General features: G+C 37.8%; 1 protein-coding gene across 1 annotated transcript; it reads right to left on the bottom strand.

Moving 5' to 3' along the window:
* Nucleotides 1-5,502: 5,502 nt before the first annotated feature.
* Nucleotides 5,503-11,834, bottom strand: LOC103333979 (signal transducer, putative (DUF3550/UPF0682)). Its single transcript, XM_008236893.3, has 9 exons — nucleotides 11,078-11,834; nucleotides 9,355-9,561; nucleotides 8,980-9,231; nucleotides 7,885-7,951; nucleotides 7,611-7,793; nucleotides 7,377-7,468; nucleotides 6,668-6,850; nucleotides 6,451-6,587; nucleotides 5,503-6,230 (listed from the first exon to the last, which is right to left on the bottom strand). Exons 1-9 carry the CDS (start codon nucleotides 11,588-11,590, stop codon nucleotides 6,044-6,046), a joined length of 1,821 nt encoding a protein of 606 aa, XP_008235115.2. The 5' UTR covers nucleotides 11,591-11,834; the 3' UTR covers nucleotides 5,503-6,043.
* Between the last annotated feature and the right edge of the window lie 1,996 nt (nucleotides 11,835-13,830).

Raw genomic sequence — 13,830 nt, forward strand, 5'->3', positions numbered from 1 at the left:
ATCATTTAAAGTTACAAATCAAAAGGAAAATGCAATGCAAAATGAATTAAAGTTACAACCCAAAGGAAAAATCCAATTCAAAGTTAATTAAAGTTACAAACTAAAGGGAAAATGCAATGTACCAATGTTACAAATTAAAGTTACAAACTAAAGGGAAAATGCAATGCATTAATGTTACAAATTAAAGTTATAAATTCAAGTGTTGGTGGTGGTGAGTGGATTTGAAGGACTCCGTTGTGTTGTTTAAGCACAAATGCTATTTCCAAAATGCAATTTATATATATATATAGTCGCGGTTTGCGGTAACAGCAAGTTTTGAAAATCAAATACCGTAATCGCAAATGCGGTTCGATTCTTCATATCGCAAATGCAGTTCGGTTTCCCGCGATTGCAGTTCCATTGCTGTAAATTGTCGGTTGGTTGTTGCCCTTTTTTTGTCTAAAATGTCACCCATATTCTTAACCCATGCCATTAGATTTTTGGCTGATTTTTTTTTTTTTTTGGGTTAAAAAAAAGGTGGTAGGAGTGTCACCTCTCCGAGCCGAGCACGGGTTAAGGAAAAGTTCTCCCCAAGAGTTTCATTACACATGCAGAGGATCGAACTCGAGACTTCATTGAGGAGCCCAATCACATTCGCCCAACATGTGTGGCCTAGCCCGTTCAATTTTCCACTAGACCAAACTCACTTGGGTAAAACTTTTTTATTTAACAGATTCCTATACATTGAGTTTGAGAATTTATATGTAAAATCATGTGTTTGACATTTTCTATATGACAATTGATGAAAATAATTGATGAAATTTTTTTTTTTTTTTATATACAAATGATATTGGGGGAGCAAGTCAAGTTCATTTCATATATTTTTATTTCTCACGCATGCATTGTCAAGGTGCTAAGAGCACTTTCAGCGCGCAGGGCTAGCCCAGGCAAGAGGGGGCACGAGGCCCATTTTGTGATTCTAGCCTCCAAATGCAGCCTGGGCAAGGTGTAGGGCCCACCAACCTAGGCATGCCCACAGGAAAATCCAACATGTGTTGTTGCCTGAGCAAGTGACGTAATGCCGACATCATAATGACGTGTAGCCAATTAAAATAATTTTAAAATTGAAAAAACCCAAAATGACAGGACCCGTCCAGAAATTCCTCGGAACCTAGGACGGACTCGCTAATTACCGACATCATCCCGATGTCGGGCCCATTTACTAAAGATCGAGACTTTCTACCAAAATTTGGAGTCTCCCCTGTAAATTGAACATTTCCCAATTCAACTCGCTCAAAATTTACTTAAAAACAACCAACTGGCAGTATGCTTTACAGCATACAATAATTTACAAACAAGGCCTCTGTGCCTCACAAAATTTAAACCCTCATGAGCATATCTATGTAATTCAAAATACAACCTAATATCACAACGGAAAGGAAAAGGTACCAAGAGTCTCTACGAAGACTCGAATTCCAAGATGCACCCGGTCCGCTCAATGCAAAGCTCGATCGGGTCAGCGCAAAACAGAAAGTTGTGAGTGGACAAAAGTCAAGTTTAGTTCAAGTGAAAACAAAATAGTGTAACCCCCACCTTTATTAAAACATGCAAGGATACCATAAGCACAACAAAACAACATAAACAGTACATGCATACATACTAACACATTTATACCGGATCTCAAATCCGTAATCCGTGAATAATACTTCACGAAGCCCACCACTCAATTTAAGAGTTCCGAAAGGTTAGACTCTCATAAACATTCTCAAAGGTACGACCGGCAAGGAAGTATCCTTACCGAGGAATAGAATCAAAGAACATTCATACATACATATAATTATATACATACTAAATATATGATATAACAGAATAATAATAATATTAAGAATAATAGTATATGAATATAACCAATATTTAATTGTACCGGGAAAACAATCCAACCGGGGGACTGTTTGACTAGTCCACATGGCAGAGCCATTCCTCAATTCACCATGTGTCTAGGGAACGAGCCGTCCAACTGGGGACTAACTCTCACCAAAGACATACAGACACGGTCAAAGCTTGTACGCTGAAATACCAGTCCTACGCGCGCAGACTACCCCAAATCCAGGGTCCACAAGAACATCCCTCAAGGATGTTCTGAGTTCTCATAATTTCAAAAGTACTCAGTATCCGTAACCAAAATCAGATCAGGGGAGGTACATGAAATAGTGCTTAACGCACTCCAACTAGCAAATCAAATATTACCTTTCCATAGCTCATATCAACCATCACGTACCCCATGCATAGACGCATGCAAACACGATTTCTCAAAATTCAAATATCATAATAAGTTTTATAAAAACCTCGAACTTTCATTCGAGCATATATAAATTCTTGATAAACATAATAAAACTATATGTCATATTTTCATGAATGAAATCATACTGAGTTTCAAAAGAAAAGTCCACTCACAAGTAATCCCACACAGCTTGACCCTTAGAGGGTCCCGCTGCGTATCTTTGGGTGAGTACGATTGAATACTGAAAATACGATGAACGTCAAGCGCTTCAAAACAGAACTTTAAAATAAAACCCTAGCTTCCCGGGAGTTCATATAGGTTTTACGAGGTCTAGGATACACGTCCTATACATTTGGTCCGAAACGGACGGTTAGATAGCTCACGATCACACAAATGGACGGTTATTGAAACCCTCACCCTAAGTTAGCATTTCCGGAGTATCCGGGACTCCGTTTTACGATCCGTCGAATCCTACACGATCCTAAGGGTACCTAGAGGAACATACTTCAGTTTGAAAACAATCCAACGGTCGGGACATATAGAACCCGAATAACGCACAATATGCGATAATTCGTTCGATTGTCAAACGACCTCGGAATCGAGATCCGCTAAATCCTACGCGCTCGTGACAACCTAAGGATCACACTGGAATGATTTACAGCTCCACCACACTTGCCCACGCGCCGCCACACGCGCTGGCAGCAAGCGAGTGTCCAAAGCGATTAGGCTTGGCCGGAAAATCTCAAAATCTCGGCTCAAGACTCCTATTCCAGATGTAACACCCTGTTTGGAGCCACTTTTGTTCTTGGGCACACCCCAAAAATTGACCGAAGTGGCGGAATTTCATCCCGAAATCCGGCCAAAACCTAATTCAAAATAACTTCCAAAACCTCAAAATCGTTTCAATCCTACACAACAGTGCAGCTAGAACAGATAAAAGAAAGAGAAACCTCACCAATTTTACTCGAAATGGACGGCGGAGGCGGCGCAAGCAACGACGAAAAGTCCGGCTCGAACCAAAACAGTAGGCTATTTTCGAAGTTTTCGACGGGAAATCGATGGGTCTTGACCGACGTCAAGACGAAGCCAACGGACGGATTGGCCTGCCGTGACTCGAGGGAGAAACGAAGAGAGAGAGAGAGAGTGTCGGGTCGGGAGAGAGGAACCGCACGGGAGAGAGAGAAAAGAGAGAGAGAGAGAGAGAGAGAGAGAGAGAGAGAAATAAAAATGAAAATCTGATTTTTGGTTTTACAAATACCCTTTTCGAGTTATTTACGGTTTTGCCACTGAATGAAATTTCATCGCCAAAACCTCGTTATAACTCCGATTCAAGCCTACCGCCTGTCCACGAATTCATCTCAGAACCACCTACGCAACCAAACCACTTGTGGTCCCAAAATCCTTCCGGACAAGAAAATGACCGAAATACCCTACCCCGAGGGTAGTTTCGTAATTTCACATTTAATTTAGTTTTTCCATTTGCATTGGAAATTAAATAGAGTCGGGGTGTTACACAAAAATTCAAAATTATATATATATATATATATATATACCTAGCCATATTCTTTACTTCTCACGCCAAAACCATAAACCCTATCAAAATTAATCGTTTATGTATAAAAAAATAAAATAATTTAAAGTGAATAGTAATTGTCATTTGCTATGGCAATGGGTGGAAACACACTTTGACTTTTGCAATGCTAGCACTATTCATGTGAATAGTAATAGCCCTTGCCTCCCCTTGCTCTTTGACATGACAAATAGATGGAAGTGCTCTAAAGGGATTTAAACTTGAGACTATTAGTCCACAAGTCAAGTTCATTTTTCATTGGACTAGACCATGTAGGTAACTTGGCATAATTAGAGTCTTTTTTTTGGAACACAACAATGTTACATGTTGCAACCCTTTTCTCTTGCCTTCAACCCAAAGCAAGGCCCAAAAGTCAGCTTGGGAGAGACCTACTAGTCAAATCCCCACATCATTGAAGGGCAAATTCGGAAGCAACAAAGACTAATTGTTGGATTGGAAAGTTGAGAACACGGTTAGCAAAATCAATTTCTTCTAGGTAAAAGATTCACTAATGTAGTGGTTTGGAGTAATTGCACCCCACAAGTATGCTCCTCGGTTTGAGAAATTATAGAATGGTACGGTATCACCACATCAGCTGGTAATACTCCCATTCAAAATCTACCACTTGTCTATTTTTATTTTTAAAAGTTAAAACTAATTACAGCTGGACATGAAATTATACTTTTACCCTTTCAAATAAAATCTATAAAATAATAAATAAAAAAGAATGAGTCACCCAAACTATCTCCTTCACTCTTTCACTCTCTCTCTCTTCTTCCCTACATCTCTTTGTCCTCTCTCGATAACATATGAGAAAACTCGAGACTTTTTAATTGAATATGCAGATCTCATTCGATTGAATATGGCTTGCCCAAAAGCTGACTTGGGATCAATTGGAATAGTAGATATCATTCTTCTAAATGAGAGAGAGAAACTGAGAGAGCATGGGCGATGACCAGGGGAGGCAAAGCTGGGTGCAGTGGTTGGCGTACAATATTCTAGTTTTTTCGATTCTTAATTCTTTTTACTTTGAGGAAGATGAATAAATGGGCAGAATTTCAATGTGGAAATAAACAACAAATGTAAGATAAAGTAGTTGTTGGTACAGTAGAGAGAGATGGAAGGAGGATTAGAAACTCAGAGAGAGGGGGCGGCGAACGAGAACTGGTAATTTTAGTCGGGTGGGAGTCTGGTGCAATTTTCTTCTTTGTGGTTTTTCTTTTATTAATTTTATTGTAAAGGATAAAATTGGATGTGTTTCCAGCTGTAAAAAGTCACAAGTGGTAGATTTTGAGTGGGAGTCTCACTATCTGACGTTATGATACTGTACCATTCTATAATTTCTCCTTGTGATCCTAACATTCGTGTTATGTGTGAATTTAGTGTATTATCGCCCCTTTCAATAGCAAAAGTCCTCAAAATGAAAAATCAATTTGTTCTATTGGGGTCAAAGGTAGCTAGAGTAGCGGGACTAATTCAACCAAAATAGCTGTTAAGGTTGTCTAATACGCTACTTTAGGAAATTTATCTAGTTGTTGAAGTCACTTACAAGCAAAAAAAGTCTTCTTGCACATTAATGTTGGTTAGTGTCAGTTAGCCCATGTTATGTTAGGGCTGCTCTCGGAGTTCACATTAACAACCAAACTGAAATTTGAAAGAAGCAAAAAGAACGTAAAGAACAAAGAAAGCCTTTTATACCAAGTCCCCCGGCAAAAATGAGCAATAGTAAAAACTAAAACAATACAAACCAAAATCTCAAATCGAATTCTAGAGTCAGTACCAGAGGCCTTCAATAAACTCCTCGGTAACCGTTTACATCTACCTAAGCTTCACCAAGAATGTAACGGTGCCGCCAAGAAAGGTTAGAAGAAAAAAAAAAAATTTAGATCTCATTTCACTAGCTGATTTTCTTTTACAAAGGTATTGACAATTATATGTAATTTGAAAAAGCTCCAAAGTTTCACCTGGCAAAGTTCACACCGCACTATAATGATCATACAACGAAACCACCATACATCATCGAGAAACAACAGGGCTGCATGACCACGCTCAAAACATTTTCTCTATATTTTGCGCTTATCAACCAGTATCTTCTCAAACCCAATAAGCCCAGTTGATTGATCTGTGCTGTGGTCAAACCGGATATACGAGACGTTAACCCCAGAAGATGCAATGCTATACTTACAATCTAGCTTTGATATCTAATCAAGTAATCATGTGTCAACAAAGTGAAAAAAGTCAGAGACGCTGAGGTGCTTTGCAAGCCGGTGGACGGCAGACTGCACAACTTCAGACTCTGGAGAAACAGAAATGGGAAGAAGAGGTAGGCAAATCGGCAAATACTGCTCACTATCTTCTGGAGGACAGAAGAATGAAAGCACAGCTCTGCAGAATATAAATCTGGAAGTAGGAGCATCATGTAAGCATTTCCACTATTTTAATTATACACCAGCAAATAAACAGAAACAGAACTCCAAGACAAATGCTATTATCTTGTTTCTCATTATTAAAGAAATTGCACAGCCCATTTCAAGTCACAGAATCGAGTAAGATAGCGCTAAGCATAACATATTATGAATCCGTTGCTTTGTAGTCCTTTGCAAGGTGGAAAGAGGAGTACCTCAGAATAAGCCGCCGCAGAAATGGATCAGATATAACTTGTGCCCATACCAGATCCAGGCTTGTTGATGTACAAAGAATAACTTCCCACTCAGAGAAGGCAGCAGAGAGGATGCTTTCAGCATTGTTATAAACCTCCTAAAAGCAGAACAAATTAATTGGAACACCTAAAATACAATGGATTGTCAGAAGTACTACAGGTCTTGCAACTAACTTACTGCTTCACCATCAGAAGAGGAGAAGCCAACTAAGTGGCAGAATGCTGACAGAGGAGCAGTCAAGAAAAAGGTAAACTGACTTCCATTTTGCATTAAATCAGCATCAGCTGGGTTCTTGAATGCTGGTCTCAAAGGTGAAAGAAACAGAGCAGCTGTCTCTCCTCTTTCCGCACCATGTAAAACCTGAAATCATTCATAATCAGAACGTACGTAATTTCACTGACAAACCAGACTCAGAGGCAGATTGACTCAATATTGAACATCGGGCAATGAACAGACACCATGAGTTCGAGAAAGCTTCTCCGATTCCATCAAAATGGCCAAGCACCATGAAAAACAGTTGCATCTGGAGAAGTGCAACCTTTAGAAAGATTCAGAAGACACTGGCGCTCTTTTGAGTTTAGATACGAAAGACATATTTGAGCCTGAAGGGCTCCATTTTTGCTAGTGATAAATGTGCTTCCAATAACATTCAGTGGGTAAACTATTACTGGTTCCAGAAAGTGAGTAAGTTCCTCTCAACATGTCAAAACTTACTCCGGGATCAAACATATAGTGTAGACATGGCACTGACCATATAGTGAAATTCAGACGATAACCATAAATGTCATTTATTCTTAAAGTTAGACAAATGTGATTTAGAAACAACACTCCACTGTAAACAAAACACGGAACCTTGGAATTCATGCACAAGTTTTGACAAACCTGCCTTGAATGCATGGCTGTTGTCACTATCTATTATCAAGAAAAGAGGTCTCCGAGTGAAAGGAATTATGTCGCCAGGGTAGAGGTTACTCAAACCTGAAAATCCAAAAGAAGCAAATGAAAGGGTGGAACAATAACACAGGGAAGACGAGACATAATAAATGAGTTAACAGGTTACTGTGCACAAAAATGGTCACAATAAAACAAGACAGCACAATGATTCAAAACAGGAACCTACCACCATTTCCTCTAGGGCCAAACCACAAATATTGGTCATAATAGCCACTTGACTCTCCCTTGTTGTTTATACAAGATTCAGGCATAGAATTATTCTGAGCTGGGAGAGGAACTTTATTTTTTGAGGATTTATGTGATCCTCCAGAGTTGTATGCCTGAGTAACATTATTACGACCAGCCTTCCCTGCACAATTTATCATCAAGTTCAATAATCTGGGATGACAAAGACATGATAAATGATGAGTTGATTTTTATCCTAAGAAACCAAAGTTAACCTGAGGCTGACAGATACACTAGCATAATACTGTCGAGAGGGAGCTCCTCGCATATTGTAGCCATCACCTGCCGATGCATCATTTAAGCAATCAGCCTTACCAATAATACTTACATAATTAAGAAACAGAAAGAATAAATTAAAATACATGTATATTATAGATCGAAAATTTTAATACTGGCAAACAAGCAACTGTTATTTGATGGACCCACTCCATGTTGTTGCAATAAAGACATATTTACACCATTTTCTATTGCAGGTACATGAAAGAACAGTGAAACTGGCAATGCCCTTATTCAATCATAGTTATAATGAACCCCACATGATAAAGCTGAGCAAACAAATAAGTTACACACAAATATGCCACAGAAACTTTGTCAGAATCATGCAAATAAAATGCGTCTTTAAGTTTATAGGCCATTTCACTGATAGAAGGACAGACCAACAGACCCAAAGGGCTGCATTGCTACATATGATGTGTGAAGGAAAAAAAAAAGTTTTGGAAACATCTGGAATCCAGCCCCAACATGGACAGGCTAAATTCAAAAAGAAAAAATGTGAAAAACTGGAGTTCATTCTGTAATTTTTTAAAGTTTCCTTTTGTTTTTTCTTTGTCTGCTTAAAAGTACTTTTTGTCAAACAAAAACCCATTTCAACTAACAAAATAGGGACTAGTTGGACATGAAGGGTCGTGCTTAACTCTTTCTTCTTTCACCACAGAATTTAATCTGAACAAAGTAAAGGTTAAAACTGTATGTAATTAATTTTTCAAGCTCAAAGATTTTTAGTCTTTTATTCTTTTTAATTCTTTGAACTTTCTTCAGGAAATTAGAAGTTAGGAATTTGATCAAATTTCATGAATATTCCTTAAATCATACCTTAGCTTTTGTAATTTATTCAATGTATCAAATAAAAACAAAATTACATTTTTTTTGTCTTCTGTCCTATTTTTTCTGGATTCCATTGTCAGTTTGGTATAATTTTGAATGTTGCATGTCCAGGTTCATGCATCACACAACATGCGTTTCAAATTCCAAAAGTTCCAGAGACAGATCCCTCAGATAACAAATATGATAAAGATGGGATTAACACTAACCGCAATCAAATGTGTCACAGATGGACGGTAAATAACCGCTTTCCTTGGATTTGGAGGTAAAGTTGGATCAGTCATGTCCGCAGCCAAGTTCATATCGATTACTCCAGATGCGGCAGAAGCCCCGGAGTGATCAATAAAAGTGCCATTCTCTTTGGATTCCACTGCACGCTTTTGGTAGAAAGACCCGCTTGGCTCCCATTCCAAACATTGCAGCATTCGGTAAGTGTCCAATGTAAGTTCAGCAAATTTGACCTACATGTCACAGTACACAAACATTCACAAAAACTTTCCTAAGTGAGGCCTGTATCTATTATCAATTGTGAAATAAATTAAAATAAATAGCCAAAGATGCGGAAAAAATAATAATTTATTGACCTCATTACGGTGATAGCTTGTCAGCAATGCATCTTGAAATTTTAAAACCCTCTTTGCATGGAAACGAGCCACATATGGAAGAGACGACGGATGTGAATCAAACAAGGCGGAGTATCGCAATGGCCTGACATTCATAAAGGCCGTATCAACTTTCATAAATCGAACAATTTCTTGCACCACTAGCCTCCATTCTTTAAAATTAGTTTCCTGAGAAGAGATAGCTCAAATGTCCAAATCATGCGCACCCATCGAAATAAGTACACAAGAACTCATTTGAGGAAACCTATTTCTAATTAACCACTTGAACTGAGACATGAACGAAAGTGTACATGCACATTAACTATTTGAACAGAGACATAAATGAATGCACGCATATTTGATCAGTAAAAAATTGATTAACCTTGACATTTTACTTGCTTCAATTAAAGCATCCAAGCAGAAAATGAATGGCATTCGGTGACTTAGAACTTCGCATTGCTTCACTCAACAACTTAGTAATTCAAAAGACTATTGAACCTAACAAACTCACCCACCCCAAAAATTAACAGTCCCTGTGTCTCTGTATAAATTCCACCAACTCCACCTATGTGTGTCAGTCACTGTACCAACTGCCTAGCTCAACTAGAAGCACCATTCCTGCATATAAAATGCGTTATCTAAGCCATGTATATCTAGGTATCATATATCACTATTTCGAGGCAAGTGCTTCCGGACAAGAATCAAACCACAATACTAAGTACACATCCATTGACTTCATTCTTGGATTGTCCTTGATTAGCTTCACTTCCACCTTTCTCCCCGATTAGAGTAAAGACAGGTTTATCATCCTTGGTATGCATGAGATGCTAAATTTAGTCGCAACTTCCTTATAAACTTAAAGGTTGATATTTAATTTCCAAGTCATCATACTTGATCTAAGCTTCAATTATATGCCATCAGAATTCACATATGTTAATGATTCAAACGGTAGTTGATATATGGATAAAATTGAAGAAAACTTGAAACCATTTATTTATCAGAGTTCTTATTTCTCTGGATCTGCCATCTCAACTGTGAATGCGCCTTTGACTAATTTATTTAAAATCACAAAAGCAACCAGCACATTACTATCACAAACAAAGTGACTTTCTAGTGGAGACTGAGCCATCAATAAGTTTCCCCATATCTCTCCCTCAACATGATGTAACTTTCAGACCCACCCAAATCAGTGAGTTACCTCCCCCCAAGCGGAATCTCAGCTGGAGGTACCATTTCATTAAGGAATTTACATCTTCTCTTTAGTCAGTTTTCATAACATCATGGCAACACTTGACACTCGGATCTGATTTAGATAACAGGTCGTTTTCACTTAATATTATGACTATTAAAATAAAAAAACCTATTTTTTCACCAAAAAATTATAATAATAATTGAAATCTTAACTTGAAATCAAAGACCCCATATCAAAACGGGAAATAAAATTCAGAAGTCCAATAATAAATCACTCAATTGATCCAATCACAGAAAAAAGCATAAATAAATAAAAAAAATTGTCACTTAATTTGAGAAAGCTTTTATCTTGTTAGTAGTACTTGTTGCTCTGTATGTCCGAGTATAGAAGTAACTAAAAAATACCCGAAAATGCTAAGGACCAAGTCAACATACTCTTGTAACTTGCATGATTGATTGGTTCTCAACAACCAAACAAATCCTAGTGCCGCTAAAAAAGAACGATGTGAATTACCCGATAATTGGCTTTGCAGTCATCAACAAGAGCCTTGAACCGCTCAGCGAGAAGTTGAACCATCTCGGTCCGGTTCAAAATCAACGAAACGAGCAAAAACCGGGCGTAGAACCTCAACTCCTTGAACCGAACGCCGAGATCCTTCTTCCCGAAAGCTTTGGAACTGGAATTGGACCCCTCAAAGTAGCTCCGGCTAAGAATGGCCTCGTAGAAGACGTAGGCCTCGACGAGGAACCTGGCCTCGCTGGTCCTCATGTACTGGCCGAAGTAGAGCTGGCCGATCCGGCTCGCGATCTCGCCGATTTCCCAGCGGTTCAGACCGGCCTCGATGAGCTTGGACCGTTTCTCCTGCTGGTACTTCCAGAGGCGCATGTAGGCCTTGAAGACCTTGTGGAAGTAGTGCTGGTTGTGGACACGTCCGTACGCCGGCACGTCGCGAACCCTAGCGAACTTCCGGTCCGCGCTCTCCACCAGCGCTCGGAAAGTCCCCGAAACGACATCGTTGTCGGACATGTGGCCAGTTAAAAGAAGCAGCAGCAGCCTTTGTTTCAGTAATTACGGCCCCCGGAGGTCATCGGAAAAGGTGTAGTAGCTTTTATAGACCATAGACAGAGCGGAGAGAGAGAGAGAGAGAGAGAGAAGACGAGAAGAAATGGCCTTTGCTGGGTTTTATATTTTTTGTGATTTTCTTTTCTTTTCTTTTTCTGGTTTGGGGATTTTGGTTTTTGGTTTTGTTTGTTTTTGGTCACTGAATTTGTGAATTACAGTGGCGGCGTGGGAGATATTGGGTGATTTGATCCGTGACTTTTTTTTTCCCTTTTTTTTTTTTTTTCTCTTTTTGTGTTAAATTTTGTCATTTGCAAACATGTCCAAAGTGTTCTCTCTGAGCTGACGACGAGTGATGTGAGAGAGAGAGAGAGAGAGAGAGAGAGAGAGAGAGAATTTTCGAGAGCTGAAGGGATGGGTTTCATTTCCATGTGGTCCTGAGAAGTACGTTTCGCTTAGTTTTATTCATGACCGTTGGATGGTCTGTCCCCATCTCAGTCAGTTCCAATCAAGCCTTCAAATATTATTAACCCAAAACAAATCCTACTTAAACCAAAATCCAAAAGTTATCTGTCCGGATCATTTGCCTAAAGACAAATTAGGGTGACACAAGTTGTAACCGGCTCAACACGAAAGGAAAATAACATAATTATAAATAAAATAAAGGGTAACGGCCTAAATGGTACCCCAATTATCGCGAAATTATCATTTTGATTCATCAACTAAAATTTTCAATTCAAACGTCCTTAAACTTTTTATAATGTACCAAAATTGTCCTTTCGTCAAAGTCTGTGTATTATTCCGTTCAATCAAGGGACAAAACCGTATTTTTAGGTGAGTATATTTAACGGAATAATACACAGACTTTGACGGAATGACGATTTTGGTATATTATAAAAAGTTTAAGGACGTTTGAATTGAAAATTTTAGTTGGTTGACCAAAATGATAATTTCGCGACAGTTGGGGGACCATTTAGGTCATTAACCCTAAAATAAAATAAACACAAGTCATTCTATAGTTTGGTAAATACAATTACCTCCAAACTAGCTTCGTTTTTGTGTGGACATTAAGTGGATTGATCATAATTGTAATGAGCAGATTGGTTTAATTTTGACCATCAAAATGTCAAACGGCCCGAAAATTGAATCAAACTGTATTAGTTTGGTTTGGTTATGATTTTAGCCTTAATAAATCGTCCCAACATAATCAAATTGTTCCTTTCAATGAAGATGTGGACGAAAAGTTTACCCAAGACCTCTAAAAACCTAAGTGAAAAAAACAAAAGAAAGTAAACTGATTACTCAATACACTCACCTCTATACATCCATCTAAACTCATTAAACTCTAGAATTGTCTTCTCACATCTCTCATATCATTCAATTCTTTGGTTGATACTTTTGGGTAAGAGATATGAAAATGAATGTAGGAGTGGATTTTCCTAGTGAAAAGGTAAACCAAGCATTGTCATCTTTCATCACACTATCATAATTTTTTATTCACAATATTACCCAACCTCAAAATTAAAAAAAAATGAAAAATACAAAGTCAAAGAGAAATATATGAATCAAATTGTGGCATAATTTATTCTCATAACTTTTTAAAACACTTCTCCAAGTATAAAAGTTTATTATGTCTTCTCCCATTGAGTTTGACTTCTTGTAATCTCTGACCAACCTTAATATATGACACATTGATATTCAAAGCAGCATGAAAACAAAGTTTGATTCGTGGAACCAAGACATACGGCATTGTTAATGACTAATATTTGAATGTGGCTTTGGAAAATGTTATTTTTATGCAAAAGAAACATAATTTATAATTTGTTTTCAGATGAAAAAGGGGAAATCGAATCTATAATCTCGAGTACAGAGATAAATGCTTTTAAAAATCACATGAGCTACAAACATTTTGCTTACAACTCATAATGTTCGTTTTAGTTAAATTGTGTATATATAATCATTCATAATGTAATATAGGCAAGTGAAATTCTCTAATATATGGATCCAACAATTGTCACGAATGATCATTTGGTGACCGATGGAAGCATGCCGTGAAAAAATGAAAAAAAAAATTATATACAATATTTGTTTTATATTTCATTTTTGTACATAATAACATGTGATCCGTCATGAGATTATAAATTCTCACAAAAAAATTAATAATTTATATATCTAGTATTACTTGAAAGTTGATCTGGCATGTACTT

This window comes from Prunus mume, linkage group LG1 (assembly GCF_029339155.1).
Source record: "Prunus mume cultivar Tortuosa linkage group LG1, ASM2933915v1, whole genome shotgun sequence".
NCBI classification, from domain to species: Eukaryota; Viridiplantae; Streptophyta; class Magnoliopsida; order Rosales; family Rosaceae; genus Prunus; species Prunus mume.

Coding starts and splice junctions, on each gene's coding strand:
- LOC103333979 (XM_008236893.3), bottom strand. CDS start 11,590: ATGTCCGACAACGATGTCGTTTCGGGGACTTTCCGAGCGCTGGTGGAG. Junction 7,469..7,610: donor TGGCCCTAGAGGAAATGGTG/GTAGGTTCCTGT, acceptor TTGGATTTTCAG/GTTTGAGTAACCTCTACCCT. Junction 6,588..6,667: donor CCTCTTCTGATGGTGAAGCA/GTAAGTTAGTTG, acceptor TTCTGCTTTTAG/GAGGTTTATAACAATGCTGA.